We start from the raw sequence: 19254 nt of genomic DNA on the forward strand, positions 1-19254 counted from the left end.
AGTCTAACAAAGCTGAAAAGCAAGTCTCAAAAACACCCCACTGTTTCAAAGTAATTTAACAGAATAAAAATGAAGTATTGTTGAAAGTAAAAGGAGCTACAGAACTCGAAAATGTAAAATTACAACATCGTCAGATATCTAATTAAACATCTCCATACATGAAAGAAGCATAAAACTCCATCAAAGCTGATCCAGAAAGAGATGATGATGACAGAATTATTGCAGCAGGGACATTCAGACACTCATTACAACTTTATTTGATATATTCAAGAAAGCAGGGCACAGCAAAGTACGAGCCATAGAAGACATAAAAAATGCAGCCCAAATTGAATTTCTAGAAATGAAAACTACAATGTCTAAGATGAAAAATAACTGGGTAAGAGTAAGAGAAGATTTCTGCTCAACACGGAGGGGACAGGTTATCAAATGTGAAGACACAGCAACAAGAGCATCTGAAAGGAAACAGAGAGAGACTGAAAGCAGAGGAGCATCTTCGAGCAGACCCAGGGCATCAGCAACAGTCAGACATCTCCACATGTGCAACTGAGGCCAGGGAGTCAGGATACCAAACACTCAAGTCCCGCAGTAGGAAATACATACATGTGTATCATGATATATATGCATAATCATCTAGCAAATGCCAAGAGTAAGTCATTACTAGGAAGTAAAGGAAGGCTTAAAAACAGATGATATTCAAGGGGCATGGGTGGAGGGGTGGACTAGGAGTTGGGGTTTAGCAGATGCAAGCTGTTATACATAGGATGGATAAACAACAAGGTAGGAAGAAGGTGGCGGAGTAGAAGGACATGTGTTCAGATTCTCCTGAGAGAACTCCAAAATTATAACTCACTACTGAATAACCATCGACAGGAGAATGTTGGATCCCACCAAACAAAGGTACCCCACGTCCACGGGCAAAGGAGAAGCCCCAGCAAGAGGGTAGGAGGGATGAAATCACATTTAGAATCAAACTCCATACATGCCAGTGACGCTTGGAGGACTCAAACAAACTCTGTGCGCACCAAGAGCCAGAGACTCCACAGAGACTGAGCCAGAACTGGGTTTGAGTGTCTCCTGCAGAGGTACAGGTCAGCAGTGGACAGTTGCAGGGACAGGGGCTCTGGTTGCAGGAGACCTGGGTATGGCATAAGCCTCCTTGGAAGAGGTCGCCATTAACCCCACCATAGAGCCACCAGAACTTACACAGGACAGGGAAACAGACTCTTGGAAGGCACAAACAAAACCTTGTGTGTACCAGGACCCAGGAGAAAGGAGCAGTGACCCCACAAGAGACTGAGTGTCCAGGAGTCTCTGGTGGAGGTGTGGGTTGGCAGTGGCCTGCTGCAGGGTTGGGGCACTGAGTGTAGCAGTGCCTGCATGGGACCTTTTGAAGGAAGTCAACATTATCTTCATTACCTCCACCATAGTTTGGCATCAGGTCAAACAACAGGGAGGGAACACATCCCCACCCATCAACAGAAAACTGGATTAAAGATTTACTGAGGATGGCCCCACCTATCAGAACAAGACCCAGTTTTCCCCTCAGTCAGTCTCCCCCTTCAGGAAGCTTCCATCAGCCTCTTATCCTTCTCCATCAGAGGGCAGACAGACTGAAAACCACAGTCACAGAAAACTAACCAATCTGATCTCATGGACCACAACCTTGTCTAACTCAATGAAACTATGAGCCATGCTGTGTAGGGCCAGCCATGACAGATGGGTCATGGTGGAGAGTTCTGACAGAATGTGGTCCACTGGAGAAGGGAATGGCAAACCATTTCAGTTTTCTTGCCTTAAGAACCCCATGAACAGAATGAAAAGGCAAAAAGATAGGATACTGAAAGATGAATTCCCAGGGCAGTAGGTGCCCAATATGCTACTGGAGATCAGTGGAGAAATAAATCCAGAATGAAGAGGGGGAGCCAAAGCAAAAACAACGTTCAATTGTGGATGTGACTGGTGATGGAAGTCAAGTCCGATGCTGTAAAAATCAATATTGCATGGGAACCCGGAATGTTAGGTCCATGAATCCAGGAAATTTGGAACTGGTAAAATAGGAGATGGCAAGAGGGAACATCGACATTTTAGGAGCAAACTAAAATGGACTGGAATGAGCGAATATAACTCAGATGACCACTGTATCTACTACTGTGGGCAAGAAACCTGTAGAAGAAATGGAGCAGCCATCAGAGTCAATAAAAGAGTCTGAAATGCAGTACGGATGCAATCTCAAAAACAACAGAATGATCTCCATTCATTTCCAAGGCAAACCATTCAATATCATAGTAATCCAAGTCTATGCCCTGACCAGTAATGCTGAAGAAATGAAATGAAGTTGCTCAGTCGTATCCGACTCTTTGCGACCCCATGGACTGTAGCCTACCAGGCTTCTCCATCCATGGGATTTTCCAGGCAAGAATACTGGAGTGGGTCGCCATTTCCTTCTCCAAGGAAATGCTGAAGTTGAGGTTAAACAGTTCTATGAAGACCTACAAGACTTTCTAGAATTAATACCACAAAAAGATGTCCTTTTCATCATATGGGACTGGAAAGCAAGTGTAGGAAGTGAACAGACACCTGGAGTCACAGGCAAATTTGGCCTTGAGTACACAGTGAAGCTGGTCAAAGGCTAACAGAGTTTTGTCAAGAGAACACAGTGGTCATAGCAAACACCCTCTTCCAACAACACAAGAGAAGACTCTACACATGGACATCACCAGACGGTCAATATCAAAATCAGACTGATTATATTCTTTGCAGCCAAAGATGGAGAAGCTCTATACAGTCAGCAAAAACAAGACCGGGAGCTGACTGTGGCTCATATCATGAACTCCTTATTGCATAATTCAGATGTAAATTGAAAAAAGTAGGGAAAACCACTAGACCATTCAGTTCAGTTCAGTTCAGTCGCTCAGTCGTGTCCGACTCTTTGCGACCCCATGAATCACAGCACACCAGGCCTCCCTGTCCATCACCAACTCCTGGAGTTCACTCAAACTCATGTCCACAGAGTCGGTGATGCTATCCAGCCATCTCATTCTCTGCCGTCCCTGTCTCCTCCTACCCCCAATCCCTCCTAGCATCAGACTCTTTTCCAGTGAGTCAACTTGTAGCATGAGGTGGCCAAAGTATTGGAGTTTCAGCTTTAGCATCAGTCCTTCCAATGAACACCCAGGATTGATCTCTTTTAGAATGGACTGGTTGGATTTCCTTGCACTCCAAGAGACTTTCAAGAGTCTTCTCCAGCACCACAGTTCAAAAGCATCAATTCTTCGGTGATCAGCTTTCTTCACAGTCCAACTCTCACATCCATACATGACCACAGGAAAAACCATAGCCTTGACTAGACAGACCTTTGTTGGCAAAGTAATGTCTCTGCTTTTTAATATGCTATCTAGGCTGGTCATAACTTTCCTTCCAAGGAGCAAGCGTCTTTTAATTTCATGGCTGCAATCAGCATCTGCAGTGACTTTGGAGCCCCAAAAAATACAGTTTGACACTGTTTCCACTGTTTCCCCATCTATTTCCCATGAAGTGATGGGACCAGATGCCATGATCTTCGTTTTCTGAGTGTTGAGCTTCAAGCCAACCTTTTCACTCTCCTCTTTCACTTTCATCAAGAGGCAATTTTGAGTTCCTCTTCACTTTCTGCCATAAGGGTGGTGTCATCTGCATATCTGAGGTTATTGATATTTCTCCCAGCAATCTTGATTCCAGCTTGTGCTTCTTCCAGCCCATTCAGGTATGACCTAAATCAAATCCTTTACAATTATACAGTGGAAGTGGCAAATAGATTCAAAGGATTAGATCTGATAGAGTGCCTGAAGAACTATGGACAGAGGTTTGTGACATTGCACAGGAGGCCGTGATCAAGACCATTCCCAAGAGAAAGAAATGCAAAATGCAAAATGGTTGTCTGAGGAGGCCTTAAAAATAGCTTAGAAAAGAAGAGAAGCTAAAGACAAAGGAGAAAAGGAAAGATATACCTATTGGAATACAGAGTCCTAAAGAATAGCACAGAGATATAAGAAAGCCTGCCTCAGTGATCAATGTAAAGAAATAGAGGAAAACAATAGAATGGGGAAGACCAGAGATCTCTTCAAGAAAATTAGAGATACCAAGGGAACATTCCATGCAAAGATGGGCACAATAAAGGACAGAAATGTATGGATGTAACAGAAGCAGAAGATATTAAGAAGAGGTGGCAAGAATACACAGAACTATACAAAAAAGATCTTCAAGACCCAGTAACCATGATGGTGTGATCACCCACCTAGAGCCAAACATCCTGGAATGCAAAGTCAAGTGGGCCTTAGGAAGCATCACTATGAACAAATCTAGTGGAGGTGATGGAATTCCAGTTGAGATATTTCAAATCCTAAAAGATGATGCTGTGAAAGTGCTGCACTCAATATGTCAGCAAATTTGGAAAACTCAGCAGTGGCCACAGGACTGGAAAAGGTCAGTTTTCATTCCAATCCCAAAGAAGGCAATGCCAAAGAATGCTCAAACTACTGCACAATTGTACTCATCTCACACGCTAGCAAAGTAATGTTCAAAATTCTCCAAGCCAGGCTTCAACAGTACATAAACCAAGAACTTTCAGATGTTCAAGCTGGTTTTAGAAAAGGTAGAGCAACCGGAGATCAAATTACCAACATTCGTTGGATCATCGACAAAGCAAGTGAGTTCCAGGAAAACATACTTCTGCTTTATTGACTTTGCAAAATCCTTTGACTGTGTGGATCACAATAAACTGTGGAAAATTCTTAAAGAGATGGCAATACAGGACTACCTGACCTGCCTCCTGAGAAATCTCTATGGAGGTCAAGAAGCAACAGTTAGATCTGGACATGGAACAACAGACTGGTTTCAAATCAGGAAAGGAGTACCTCAAGGCTGTATATTGTCACCCTGCTTATTTAACTTATATGCAGAGTACATCATGAGAAATGCTGGAATGGATGAAGCACAAGCTGGAATCAAAATTTCCAGGAGAAAAATCAATAACCACAGATATGCAGATGACACCACCCTTATGGCAGAAAGTGAAGAAGAACTAAAGAGCCTCTTGATGAAAGTGAAAGAGGAGAGTGAAAAAGTTGGCTTACAACTCAACATTCAGACAACTAAGATCACAGCATCTGTTTCCTTTACATCATGGCAAACAGATGGGGAAACAATGGAAACACTGAGACTTTATTTTTGTGGGCTCCAAAATCATTTCACATGGTGACTGCAGCCATGAAATTAAGACATTTGCTTTTTAGAAGAAAAGCAGTGACAAACCTAAACAGCATTATTAGAAATCAAAGACGTTGCTTTGCCAACAAAGGTCCATCTAGTCAAAGCTATGGTTTTTCCAGTAGTCATGTTTGAATGTGAGAATTGGACTATAAAGGAAGCTAACACCAAACAACTGATGCTTTTGAACTGTTTTGTTGGAGAAGACTCTTGAGAGTCCCTTGGATTGCAAGCAGATCCAACCAGTCAATCCTGAAGGAAATCAGTCCTGAATATTCACTGGAAGGACTGATGATAAAGCTGAAACTCCAATACTTTGGCCACCTGATGCAAAGAACTGACTCATTGGAAAAGACCCTGATGCTGGGGAAGATTGAAGTCAGGAGGAGAAGGGGGCAGCAGAAGATGAGATGGCCGGATGGCATCACTGACTCGATAGACATGAGTTTGAGCAAGCTCTGGTAGTTGGTGATGGACAGGGAAGCCTGGCGTGCTGCAGTCCATGGGGTCACAAAAAGTCAGAAACAAATGAGCGACTGAACTGAAACAACAAGATCCTACTGTATAGCACAGGCAACTATATTCAATCTCCTGGGAGAAATCATAATGGAAAAGAATATAAAAAGCTCTATATATGTATATATTTATATATTTGAATCACTTTGCACAGTTTAACACAACACTGTAAAGCAACAATACTTCAATAAAATAAATTTTTTAAAAGCAAAAAATGATAGAATGATTTGGGAGATTGAGATTGATACATATACACTATTCATACTATGTATAAAATAGATAAGTAATGAAAACCTACTGTATAACACAGGGAACTCTACTCAATACTCTGTGGTGACCTAAATGGGAAGGAAATCCAAAAATGAGGGAATATATGTATATGTACAGCTGATTCACTTTACTGTACAGCAGAAACACAACGTTGTACAGCAACTATACACCAACAAAAATTAATTTTAAAAAATATATATTTGAAATAATAGTATGATATCTGTGTTGAACTGTAAATAATAATGACAGGAATGATAACAGTGCTTTGGATGGAATGCTTGTGTCTCCCACATATTCATATGTTGAAGCCTTAACTTCCAATATGGCTAAATTTGGAGACTGGCCATTACAGAAGTATAGCTCAATGAGGTCACGGGTAGGGCCCTGGTCTGATAGGATCAGTGTCCTTAGAGGAAGAGAAGGCAGCAACTCATTCTCTCTGAAAGCTCAGACCAGCTGAGTGCTCAGCCCTGAAAGCCAGGAAGAGAGCTGAGAATCAGACCTACCCCCAGGCACCTGGGGCCTGCAGCCTCCAGGATCTGAGAGAAGTAAGTCTCTTTGTTTCAGCCCCCCAGTTCATGGCATGTTGTTATGGCAGGCCTGGGGCAGTGTTGTTGACAGTAATAACCAGACCATTTATTCAGTGTTCACTACATGAAAGCTCTACACAGGTCATCTCACTGAGTTCCTACAGCAGCAGTGATCAGATGCATATTTTATGTAAAAGCTGAGTCACAGACAGTTAAGTAAGCTCTCGAGTTTGCACCACTAGGACCGACAGACAAAGCCCAGACTATTCATGTCAGCACAACCCTGCCTCAGGATGGATGCCAAGAGCTGCTAACATCACTGAACATCTACTCCATGCTGGACAGTGATGAGAGATTTGCATTAATGATCTAGCTTGATCCTGAGTTGCAGATGCCCTCCACCTCCAGGGAGGTCAAGCAACATCCCCAAAGTGAAAGTGTTAGTCACTCAATTGTGTCCAATTCTTTGCAACCCCATGGACTATAGCCCCCAGGCTCCTCTGTACATGGAATTTCACAGGCAAGAATACTGGAATGGGTTGCCATTTCCTCCTCCAACGAATCTTCTCAACCTAGATATTGAACCCGGGTCCCTTGCATTGCAGGCATATTCTTTACTGTCTGAGCCACCAGGAAAGCCCCAGTACACCCCCCAGAAGACCCACTATCTCAGGTCAAAGAGGCAAGACTTGAAAGTAGGTCTTTCTGATTTCAGGAACCATCCTTCCACTGCCCTAAATTTCATAGCATTTCAGCAAAGAGAGGAGAAACATGCTTTTCAGAGGAACTAGAGAAAATACTCAGAAGCTTTGATATATTAGAGGGAAGTGTACATACAAAGTGGGCTGGAGAACATCACATTTGAGCAGGAAGCAGAGCCAGATCTGCTGGCGCCCAGCTGGTGATCTTGCCCTGGACCTGCTCTCTGACCCTGTCTCATAACCCTGGTTCAGTCCAGTTTATGCAAAGGTGAATGAAGCCTTCATCCAATTACATTTGAGTGGGTAACTATGGGGCTTCCCTGGTAGCTCAGCTGGTAAAGAATCTGCCTGCAATGCAGGAGACCCTGGTTCAATTCCTGGGTAGGGAAGATCCCCTAGAGAAAGTTGCTACCCACTCCATATTCTTGGACTTTCCTGGTGGCTCACGTGGTGAAGAATCTGCCTACAATGCAGGAGACTTGGGTTCTATCCTTGGGTTGGGAAGACACCCTGGAGGAGGGAATAGTAACCCACTCCAGTATTCTTGCCTGGAGAATCTCCATGGACAGAGGAGCCCAGCAGGCTACAGTCCATAGGGTCACAAAGAGTCGGACAGGACTGAGTGACTAAGCATAGCCCAGCACAGGGTAATTATGAATGTGGCAGGGTAGGGGGGAGGCTGGGGGAGGAATAGTGACCAATGAGCCATCATGACACCATAGGAAGGGTTTGTCTGAAGTTACATCCTGATATTTAATGAACAAAACCACAAATATATCCCCACAATTTGGTAACCCACGGGATTCAGTGTACAAAGTCATACCCTGGGACATATGAAACTGAAAGTGAAAGTTGCTCAGTCCCGCCTGACTCTTTGCAACCCCATGTATACAGTCCATTGAGGGGCATACATGCCATGCCAAATACGGTATTCACAACAATGCCTCCCATTTGAAAGACAGTCTCATGAAGCTTCTAGATGTGTTTTTTAATCAGTACATTTTACTGGGTTTGAGAAATGCATTTACCTCAGTAGACTCCATTTTTTCCTTGAAACACTTGAATGTAAAGAAAAATGTGATAAATTTACTGATAAGATAGTAAAATACCCCCCTTGAAATGACAAGCAATAGCAAATAATTAAGAAAAATGCTTCTGAATTCTTTCAGCAATTTGAAACCCTTTCTAGCAAGAAAAAATTATCCACTAAGCTCTCCATAGGAATGCTCACTGGGAGAAAATGGCAGTGATATTTTTTTAGCCCAAATGGAAAATATACATTAAATTTGTTCTTTTCTTTATCTATGGGAGCCAACTTGATAATGCTTGTAAATATAAACAGCATTTGACCTACAGATGTTAATGTGTGTGTGTGTGTGTGTGTGTGTGTGAGTCATTCAGTTGTGTCTGACGCTTTGCAGCTCCATGGACTGCAACCCTCCAGGCTCCTCTGTCCATGGCATTCTCCTGGAAAATATACTGGAATGGGTAATCATGCCCTCCTCCAAGGGATCTCCCTGACCCAGGGATCAAACCCAGGTCTCCTGCATTGCAGATGGATTCTTTACCATCTGAGCCACTAGGGTAGCCCACAGATGTTAATAACACTACGCTCATCCTAAAAATAGTAATGCTCTTAGAGCCTGGGCTGCACCAAGATGGTCACCTAGTTCACTCATCATGGCCAAAACTGATTTCATTCTGTTCTCACGGTGAAATGGCCACAAAACTAGTAGTGCGTTCCTGTGGTAGTAACAGCTGGCTCCTATCCAGTATCTATTTTATTCCTGCATAGAATCAGAACCCGCATTTCACCTTAGGTCCATGGCTGACAGGGTATTGCCCAAACATTTGCAGATAAGCTATGGCTATGTGATTATTTCTGGCCAATGTCATATAAGCCAGGAGACTTCTTTAAATTTTGTGCTTCCCCCATCCCACCCCAATCCAATTTTTTTTTTTCTTCTTTGATTATACTGCAATAGCTAGAGCTCTAGCAGCCACTCTGGAATATAAGGGAAATTCTAAAGATGGCAGATCTGGGTTCTCAGTGTCTGTGGATCCATTATATGTTTCCTCCAGAACTGTAGGCAAATAGCCATTGCTCACTGAACAGTGTTTATTTGCTGTAAAATTCTCTTACCCTCAATATCCTTCTTCCTATTCTCCATCTCTGGAGGCCCATCCAGAGGGTGAAGATTCCATAAGGTCAGTACCCACACCACTGGTTGGAGAGCAAAGGGTGGTCAGTGCTCACAGGTCTCAGCCTCCCATCTCTACCAACTGCTGCTTCTCAAGCTTTTCACTGAATACACCACCTCTTGCTTACTGCACTCACCATTCACTTAGTACACAGAGAGGGCTTGATAATATTAATTGAAAAAACGATCATGTGCATGCCCACTTGTGTGACTGAAAGGGTTTTGGACTATTCTAGGGTATGAAACTGAGCTGAAACATACCATAGACAGACAGCCCTAATCCATCACTAAACAGGACTAATGCAACAGCCAAGCAATAGCAAGGAAAAAACATGGTCATACCCATTTGGAAATATAAAATGTCTATATCCTCCATTTGGGTAGGAATATCCATGATTAAGCTGGAAGTATTCATATCCTACTTATGACACAAAATATCGGGGGGAGGGTATTGTGAGAAGCATGCATTTCATAAGATGATTTGGAGAGATAATGTATTGCTATTCAGTCGCTAAGTCGTGTCCAGCTCTTTGTGACCCCATGGACTTGAGCGCGCCACACATCCTTGTCCTTCACTATCTCCTGGAGTTTGCTCTTTTCCACTTTTTTATTCAACATCCACTAAACCAAACTAAGTGTAAGTTTAAGGCTCTTACTCTTTACTATTCCAAAAATATACTTCTTGTTTGCTTTTCATGCTCTTGATTTTTCATGAGGGTCTTAATACATCCTCTGTTTAAACATCTGGGTAAAGACACACCAATAAAAGCCAGATCAGTGGAAGTGGAATCATCATGGTTGTGTCGGCCTTACAAAGTACTCCACTTATAATGCTTTCAAAAGATGGGAGTTTGTTTAGAAGTCTCAGTTGGGTGACCTTAAGCCCAAAGGTCTTAAGACAAATGTTCAACTTCAAAGGCATATCATATCTGCACGACTTATGAATGCAATGACATTTTCAACATTAACATAAGTGTTGACCTTTTGTGTCCAGTCTTCTGGGATACGGCGTGTTAGCACGTAGGTTTCTCTTTTCCTTCCTGTGTATTGTTCAGAGGTATACCTTGAAGCATAAACTTCAAGAATACAGCATCTCAAAGCCTAGAAAACAATCCCTAAGAGCAGACTGTAGCAGAGTAAAACTCAATGAAATTTTAACCTTTTCAAGTTTTAAAAGATCTACTAGTTTCATTTCCTCATTACCAAAATTCATTTAAATTCCTAAAGATACAAGGAAATATACTGGTGGGAACACAATTACATTCCAAGAATCAAGCTAAATTAAAGCACATCTCATTTATTCACGGCAATATAAACATGTTCATTATTCACAAATTGTATCTACTGATTCAAAAACAACAACAAAAGATTACATCTTCCATTTTGACAAGGAGACAATGTGAGAAGTTGGGGAAGATCATAAAACCCCGAATTGTAACTTCTTCAAGAAAGCATAATTCAAGTGATACATGAGGATCAAAATCATTCCACCAAAACAATTCATGACTGGCTTAATCCTTACCATTTAAAAAATCTCTAGTGTAGAGTTATATTCAACAAAGATTATATTTTAATGAAATCCTGATTCAGCAAAGAAATACCACAAGAAAGTGTTTTGCTTTGATCACAAGCTACTATTATTCAATAACTTAATTGCATAAAGTTAAATTTTAAAATAAAGTCAGTGCAGTCCTCTATTTTAGAAAAACGTTATTCAATGAAGGTTGAGAAAACTTTCAACTCAGAAACTCTTTTGAGGAGCAGACGTGGTGACTTTACTTGTTTACACAGCCTTTTAGAGCCACACCTGAGTATTTTATATCTGAGAATACCCTGAGGACAATAATTCTGAGAATGACATAATTTTAGAAATATAAAACTTGTCTACAAATCAGTGTTTCCTACATATGGTGCTAATTTTGCTTCTATAATTAGAAGGTACCTAGGTATTTCTTAGATCATTGATTTTCAAACTGAAAAGTGCCTCAGAAACCCAGGGGACTTGTTTAAACTGAGACTGCAGGGCTCCACCCCAGAGTTTTAGATTCTGGGGTGGGGGCTGAAAACCTGCATTTCTACCAAGCTCCCAGAAGATGCTGATGCAGCTGTTATGGGCAACAACACACTCAGAAAACCACTGACTTAGAGTAACTTTAAGAACAATAATAACTAGTTCAAATTAATAAAAGGAAAATACATCTATATCATAATTCTTTCTATATTTCCCTAAATTTATAATCTGTTAAATTCTGGTCAAAATTTTTGTAAATGATACAGAGCCCCCAGTTCCATTTATTTAATTTTGATAAAGCAAAATTGACTAAAAATTTCTTTAATTCCTATTTTTAAAAAGACTCTTTTATAAGGAAGAAACGGTATGCTTTCATCTCATACCATATAACATCATCCAGGGTTATGGAAAGGGTGCATTTAAATCATTGAATTGTTACTTAGACACATGTAAAGATAATTCCCCTGGAGAAGGAAATGGCAAATTACTCTAGTATTCTTGCCTGGGAAATGCCATGGACAGAGGAGCCTGGTAGACTACAGTCAAAGGGGTCACAGAGAGACACGACTGAGTGACTGAACAACAGAAAACAGTTGTTTTTTTGAACAACAAAAAAGATGACCTAGTAAAAAGATGACAAAAAATAGGAAACAATCCTGGGTATTATTCTCTATGCAAATAAGTCAGGAAAGTCTTTAACCTTGGGGACCTCAGTTTCTTTAAAACTAAAATGGAATATTTGACCCAGACAACCTCTGACAGCCTTTCTAGATCCTGAAGGAATGTCAATTCCTTCCTGTGTCCCAGGAAGCCACGTCGGCTTGGCAAAAAGAGTAAGTAAATCAGAGAAACTGCCCAAAAGTCTGCAGAAAAGCATGACCTTTCAGCGTGTTCATTATTAACTAACAAAGAGCTTCAAAACAGAGTATGAAGGAGAGAATGAGACTGGACCGCCACGCGTGTCCTCCACCTTCTCTGGGGCCCACTCGCTTCTCTCATCTTTGAGTTTAATTAAAACAAAAGACGAGGTTTTATTTCCCTGAAAAACGTCTTCTTAGTGCTTAGACAGGCAGGTGCCGTGGGTGATCACACTTGGCGGACAGATCAGAAGGTGATGGAGTTTGCCACTGCTCAGTCGCAAAATTAACAAATATCTGGAAGAAATAATGAACACAACTGCTAACTTCAAGGAACTCTCAACTCTTTGTTCTCATACAAGGAACATCTTCTCTAAGCCCTGCTCAAATTTTCCTAAGAATCACAACCATTCATTCATACTAATCCTTCAAAATCACCTTCAACACATAGGTCCGAACTTTAGGAAGGATAAACATTTCCAGACACAATAAATTGCCAGGAAATCCTCGATGCCTTAAGCATGATTTTAGATTGACCTATGATCTAACTTCACCTGCCAGGACTCTTAGGAAACCAAGCACGTTTCTTCCTAAAGTCAGCTCGCAGTGGAGCCCTTTTAATTATTAGTGGTGTGCGTGGGTGCTAAGTCACTTCAGTAATGTCTGACTCTGCAACCCTATGGACTTGTAGCCCACCAGGCTCCTCCATCCAAGGGTTTCTGCAGGCAAGAATACTGGAGTGGGTTGCCATGCCCTCCTCCAGGGGATTCCCCTGACCCACGTCTCTTATGTCTCCTGCATTGGCAGGAGGGTTCTTTACTGCTAGCGCCACCTGGGAAGCCCAGTTATTGGTGGGGGTGGGGGATAACTGGAGACGCAATGGATGACAGCCTGACCCGCTTATTGAACAACCAGTGAAACTAGGAGCACATGGAAGCCCTGAATGTTGAATCCTTACCTTGAGAGCACACAATAAACAGATAAACTTCCTTTATAAACTCAAAAAGTGATTAATAAAAGAAATGGGGACCTCAAGAAGTAATCTGCCCCTTTTTTAAATCATCTGGAGCAGGCCTCAAGAAAACAACCCGGTGTCTCCTTCAAGGTACTATACCTGCTCCAGAGTGCTTTGGTTGATGGAGTAATGTCTGATATTCAGGAAGCTTTTATTATCTTCAAGAACTTTGAACAGGTTGGCTAAGCATGCCCATCTTTTTGGCATGTGATATTCCAACAAATTAAGGCGCTGCCCCTAAAAGCAAAAAAAAAGAAAAAAATTGGGTCACAGGATTAGGAATCATTAAAACTGACCACACTATAGTTAATTGCCAAATAAATTATCTCTTTTCAAAGCTCAGTCTTTTCAAACCCTTTTCAAACTCTTTTCAAACCCGTGAAAGTGAAAGTGGACTCACTTAGTCCTGTCCGACTCTTTGAGACCCCATGGACTGTAGCCTACCAGGCTCCTCTGTCCATGGGATTTTCCAGGCAAGAGTACTGGATTGGATCGCCATTTCCTCCTCCAGGGGATCTTCCCAACCCAGGGATCGAACCCAGGTCTCCCTCTGAGCCACCGTGGTGCTTCAAACCCTTAGACACCAACTAAAGTCAGAGGTCAGTTTTGTGAGCCTTCCAAGAATGCTCATGGGCTATGCTTTACCACGAGGCATATTTGATAAGAGGTATCCCCCAGGGAGGGGTGCTGCTCTGCCCCTTTCTGTCCCCACTGTGCCACAAGCCTGGGAAACCCTTTCTCGGGGAAAGAAGACACCCGCTGACAGCTAGGGAGAGGGAGGTAGACGTATCACAGAGACAGACGCACGGAGACCCCTGAACCTCACACCAGAGCATCCGCCATCCTCACACTGGCTGAGCGACTCCTGGTAAGATGCTTAACTCTCTGAGCCTGATTCTCAGGGGGGCATGTGGAGACCCCAGGAGTAGTTTCATGGGGTAGAGGGCCTTGAACGTGAACCCCTGTAACATAGACAGCACGCCTCTTGCTGGGTAGGACATTACCCAATGGTTGTGGATGAAATAGACAAGCAACAGCTTCTTTAAGGATGACAATCTATTAGCAGTTATGACAATCTGGAATCTTGGGGTCCAAGAGAACTGCAAATGGTGCTTCTCAGAGGCTCCTGCGCACAGGGTTTGCTTGGTCCCCTTGGTAACACACAGGTCTGGGGTTAGGATGCTGAGGACTGAGATGTTACAGGTCTCACCCACTCCCAGGTGATGAAGACCCACTGGTTCAGGGACCACACTTTGCATCAAGTGTGCAGAAGGTTGTGACCTCAAGCCCAGGGCTGTTATTGTGAATTAATGCTGAAACCACAGAAGCTACAAACCCCCTAGTATATGTATGGAAGAAGCTAACTTGTGTATCTTCCCTCCTAAAGAAAATGAACTAGGTGATAAAGTTGTGCCCACAGGAAAGGGAAGATGAGTAAGAACCATCTGCATTGGGACACCTTACAACAGGACCAGAGGCTTGCCATCCTTCAGAGAGGTCAGGTGACAACCAGGGACAGCCCCTGCTATGGGGGAAGAGGCATGGCCTGTACTTTGCAATGAGCTCACAACAGTAGGCAGTGTCTTTGAAGCATAGAATTAAAATAGGGGAAAGACAAGGGCATTTGTGAGAGGTTTTTAGCTCAAAATGAAGTAATGTACAATATTAGCACTACCTTAAACTGGATTCCTGGAAAATAGAGCTTCAAGCAGTCGGAAACAGCACTGTGCTGATCTACTTCCTTGTGGAGCCAAACCTTGACTGTATAACCATCACCAAACCTGAGAGTTGAAATTAAAAAATAAGGTTACTATTACATAGATCTAAGATAGATAAACTGCAAGTCCATTTTCAGAGGAAGGCAGCAAAATAAGTAACTATTCTAAACTGTTGGAAGATTGTGTGTTCTCAAAAACAGTATATTCAAGAATTAATAATAATTCAGTTATACAGCTTGCTGTGACTCATTGACACAGACACCGATTTACCTGTTTGAAAAATTAGCAAATCTTAGAATCAACACCTGGTTCAATACAAAAGGGAGGGTGAAAATGCAAGCTGTGAAGACAAAGTGCTAAGTTAAGAAGCCAGAGCTGAGTTGGAGATGAACCCTGAGACCATCCCAGTCTCAAAGACTGCACTGATGCCCAAGTGGCTGGAAGAGTGGACGGTACCAGGGGCTGATCATGGGATCAAGAAAGACATTTGCTTATCATGAAAAACAATTCCCTCAACTGCCCGTCAGCCCTGAGGGCCCAGCAACTGCCGGGGGCCAAGGCCCTGACGACACAGAGCAGAGGTCTGCTGGGGTCTGAGCAACCACACCAAGGTGACGCTCCTACCACACACACCCTCAAACAGTGACCCCCAAGAATGGAGGGGGCTTCCCAAGACGATTTACATTATTCTCTTACATAGCCCAGGCGCCCAGCAGGGCACACAGTCATATCTCAGTGAAGGTCTGTTGAGTGAAAGCAAATACACAGATATATCATGACACAGTGATTTTTTGTTCACTGATATATTTACCCCAAGTACCTAGAACTAATAAACAGTAGTTGAATGAATGAATGAAAAAATAGTACGCCCAGAGCCTTACAAGCACAATCAGTGCTGGGGGAAAACATGCTACGTTTAAGTCCGTTTTCCATGACTGAGACTGACTAACACATTTATGGGCAAATCATTTTTCAGGCACGTCTACCTGGTGAAGAAGAGGACAAAGATAACGTGACTTTGCTTCAGGGACACGGAACAGCCTCGCAAACACCCAGAGAGCCTCGTGCCAGTTCTGCTTTCACACCTCCTGCCATGATCTCAGATCTCCTCTGAGATCTGTGTGTGACTCCAACTGCCCCCTCATAAAACGAGGTCCCTGACAAGGGGGTCAGAGGCCTGAGCACACAAACCCCTGAGGAAGCAGGTGAATAACATCCAGTGAAAGTGAGGTTCCACATGGAACAGGCCCAGAACGAGGAGCATCCTTGGTGTGAAGATGCTCACAATTTATCTGGGGAACTTAGACAAAGCAAATGAAAACTCAGAACACAGGTGTACCTAGAGATGACCCTACTAAGTAAGCCAGACAGAGGCAGACAAATATCACATGGGAACACTTCTATGTGGAATCTAAAATATGACACAAATGTACTTATCTATGAAATAGATTCATAGACATAGAGAACAGACGTGTCGCTGTCAAGGAGGAGAGGCAGAGGGACAAATCAGAAGCTTGGGATTAACACGTACACCCAACTCTATATAAAACAGATAACCAACAAGGTCCTACTGTATAGCGTAGGGAACTATAGCCAATATCTTGTCCAACAATGGAAAAGAATATGGAGAAGAATGCATATATGTGCATAACTGAGGCACATCTCTGCACAGCAGAAATTAACATAATATTATAAACCAACTATTACCTCAAACAGTAAAGAATCAGAACACGAGCCTGCAGCACTTATTACACAGAAATACAAGGGTGAGAGGTGACCCTGACTAAGCAGAAATGACTTCATGGTTTCACGCACATTAGGATCCCCCTCACACCAGCAGAAATGGCAGCCCTCCAGAGGTATTCTTCTAGAATGTTTTTAAATGCATGCTAAATTCCAATAATGGTCTAGTATTCTCACCATAAGTGTGTATACATATTAATGTTTAAAATTCTTTCAAAATGAAATTATATTTGCACTAAGCAATTTCAGCTTTACTCTAGAGAATCAGAATTACATATTTCCTTAAAAAAAATGTGAAGAGAAAATGTTTTTGGAATAGGTTGCAAACTCCTCAAGATCTCTCTAGAATACCTGATAAGACATGCAGACAGAAAATTATACAATCATAGCATCTTCAATAATTGAGAGAATCTTCGCAAATTATCAAATTATGATGTATCTAATTTACATTATTCTTACTTTCTCACTTCTGCCTATAACCTACACTTATGCCAATGATCTACATTCCATGAGGGATTTATTCGATTCGTGCACTTTCCATTCTAAAAGCTTTCAAAGTAGCAAAGGAGTCATTTGTGTATAAACTCACTCATCCCTCACAAATTTGCAGATAACCGACCACATCCACATCATTTGCAAAGCTGGCGATTACGCAGACAAATAAACAGCATTACCTGTCACTGAAGATGCCTGTAAGAAGCACTCAATCACTACTGAGACTCAGCATTTATGCTCCACAAATGTTTGGTGTAACATAAGCAATCAACAGGAAAACAGGGGAGTAGCAATGGACTAGCAGAATAAGAAATGTACACATGCATACTGTAAAAGCCAGTGAGGAAACAAGGAGGGAGTGACTGAGTGATGGACACTCATCAGTTTTATTCAGCTTCCAGAGGATCCTCTGCAAATCACTCACACTCATGGCATTCATTTAAAAAAATATTTATTTAGTTGCATCACGTGGGCTTTTGTGAAATATATCTCCTGCCATATAAACAAGTAAGAATGTCAAAGCTAGCCACGATTCCTGCCCTCCAAATGTGAATTTCTAAGCCATGCAGACAACAAGCATGCCACTCCCTACCCGACAGCTTAAGGATGTCATGGTCATCAGTGACTATAAATCTACCCCAGGGTGAGCCAGTGAGGCCTAAGGGAATTCAAGAAAGAAAAGAATACCTCTGTAAAATTACAGGATGCTTGGCCTTAGATAGCTGAGATGCATACGAAAAGAATGACATCAATAGCCCCAGACTCTTGCATCTTCCCACACATAGAAGAATACTAAATTCCTTAACTTGATATCTAGTTTTCCTTAGTTAACAATAATATTTGATGTTCAGATTGCCTGCCCCCTTTGTTGCAAACTTCTATGTAAACTGACCTACTGCTCAGGGCTACTTGGGATGCTGTCTCCGGGGCTTGAAGTCCTAAGATTTTCCCACCAAATAAAACATCTCTACTTTCAGTCTGCTTTCAGGTTGTGACTATTTTGTAAGTCGACACTTTGCCCATGGCATGTGGGATCTTAGTTCCCAGTCAGGGTTCAAACCCAAGTTCCGTGCACTGGAAGATGATTCTTAAGCACTGAACCACCAGGGAAGTCCCCCATAGCATTCCTAATAGTAATGCCCTCACATCAAGCCTCCTGAGAAACCTGTATGCAGGTCAAGAAGCAACAGTTAGAACTGGACATGGAACAATGGACTGGTTCCAAATTGGGAAAGGAATACGTCAAGGCTGTATATTGTCACCCTGCTTCAGTTCAGTCACTCAAAGTATGACTCTTAGCAACCCATGAACTGCAGCCTACCAGGATCCTCCGCCCATGGGATTTTCCAGGCAAGAGTACTGGAGTGGGGTGCCATTGCCTTCTCTGACGACCAACCTAGACAGCATATTAAAAAGCAGAGACATTACTTTGCTAACAGAGGTCCATCTAGTCAAAGCTATGGTTTTACCAGTAGTCATGTATGGATGTGAGAGTTGGACCATAAAGAAAGCTGAGTGCCAAAGAATTGATGCTTTTGAACTGTGGTGTTGGAGAAGATTCTTGAGAGTCCCTTGGACTGCAAAGAGATCAAACCAGTCAATCCTAAAGGAAATCAGTCCTGGGTGTTCATTGGAAGGACTGATGCTGAAGCTGAAACGCCAACACTTTGGCCACCTGATGCAAAGAGCTGACTCATTTGAAAAGACCCTGATGCTGGGAAAGATTGAAGACAGGAGGAGAAGGGGACGACAGAGGATGAGATGGTTGGATGGCATCACTGACCTGACGGACATGAGTTTGAGCAAGCTCTGGGAGTTGGTGATGGACAGGGAAGCCTGGCGTGCTGCAGACCATGGGTCTCAAAGAGTCGGACACAACAGTGACTGAACTGAACTGAATGAGAACGTGACATATAACAGGGAACTCTACTCAGTACTTTGTGGCGACCTAAA

At 42.5% G+C, this 19254-nt stretch overlaps 1 protein-coding gene across 1 annotated transcript in view; it reads right to left on the bottom strand.

The window, feature by feature from the left end:
• Positions 1-10759: 10759 nt before the first annotated feature.
• The window catches only part of ABCA13 (ATP binding cassette subfamily A member 13), a 338145-nt gene continuing 329650 nt past the window's right edge, over positions 10760-19254 (bottom strand). Inside the window, exons 46-48 of the mRNA XM_088834807.1 lie at positions 15021-15126; positions 13445-13582; positions 10760-12627 (exon numbers count right to left, since the gene is read on the bottom strand). Of these exons, the coding sequence (XP_088690933.1) occupies positions 12535-12627; positions 13445-13582; positions 15021-15126 (337 nt within the window). The 3' untranslated portion in view covers positions 10760-12534. The remainder of the gene's footprint in view (positions 12628-13444; positions 13583-15020; positions 15127-19254) is intronic.

Source organism: Moschus berezovskii, chromosome 3, assembly GCF_049115385.1.
Source record: "Moschus berezovskii isolate FMDL1 chromosome 3, NW_MosBer_1.0, whole genome shotgun sequence".
NCBI lineage: Eukaryota > Metazoa > Chordata > Mammalia > Artiodactyla > Moschidae > Moschus > Moschus berezovskii.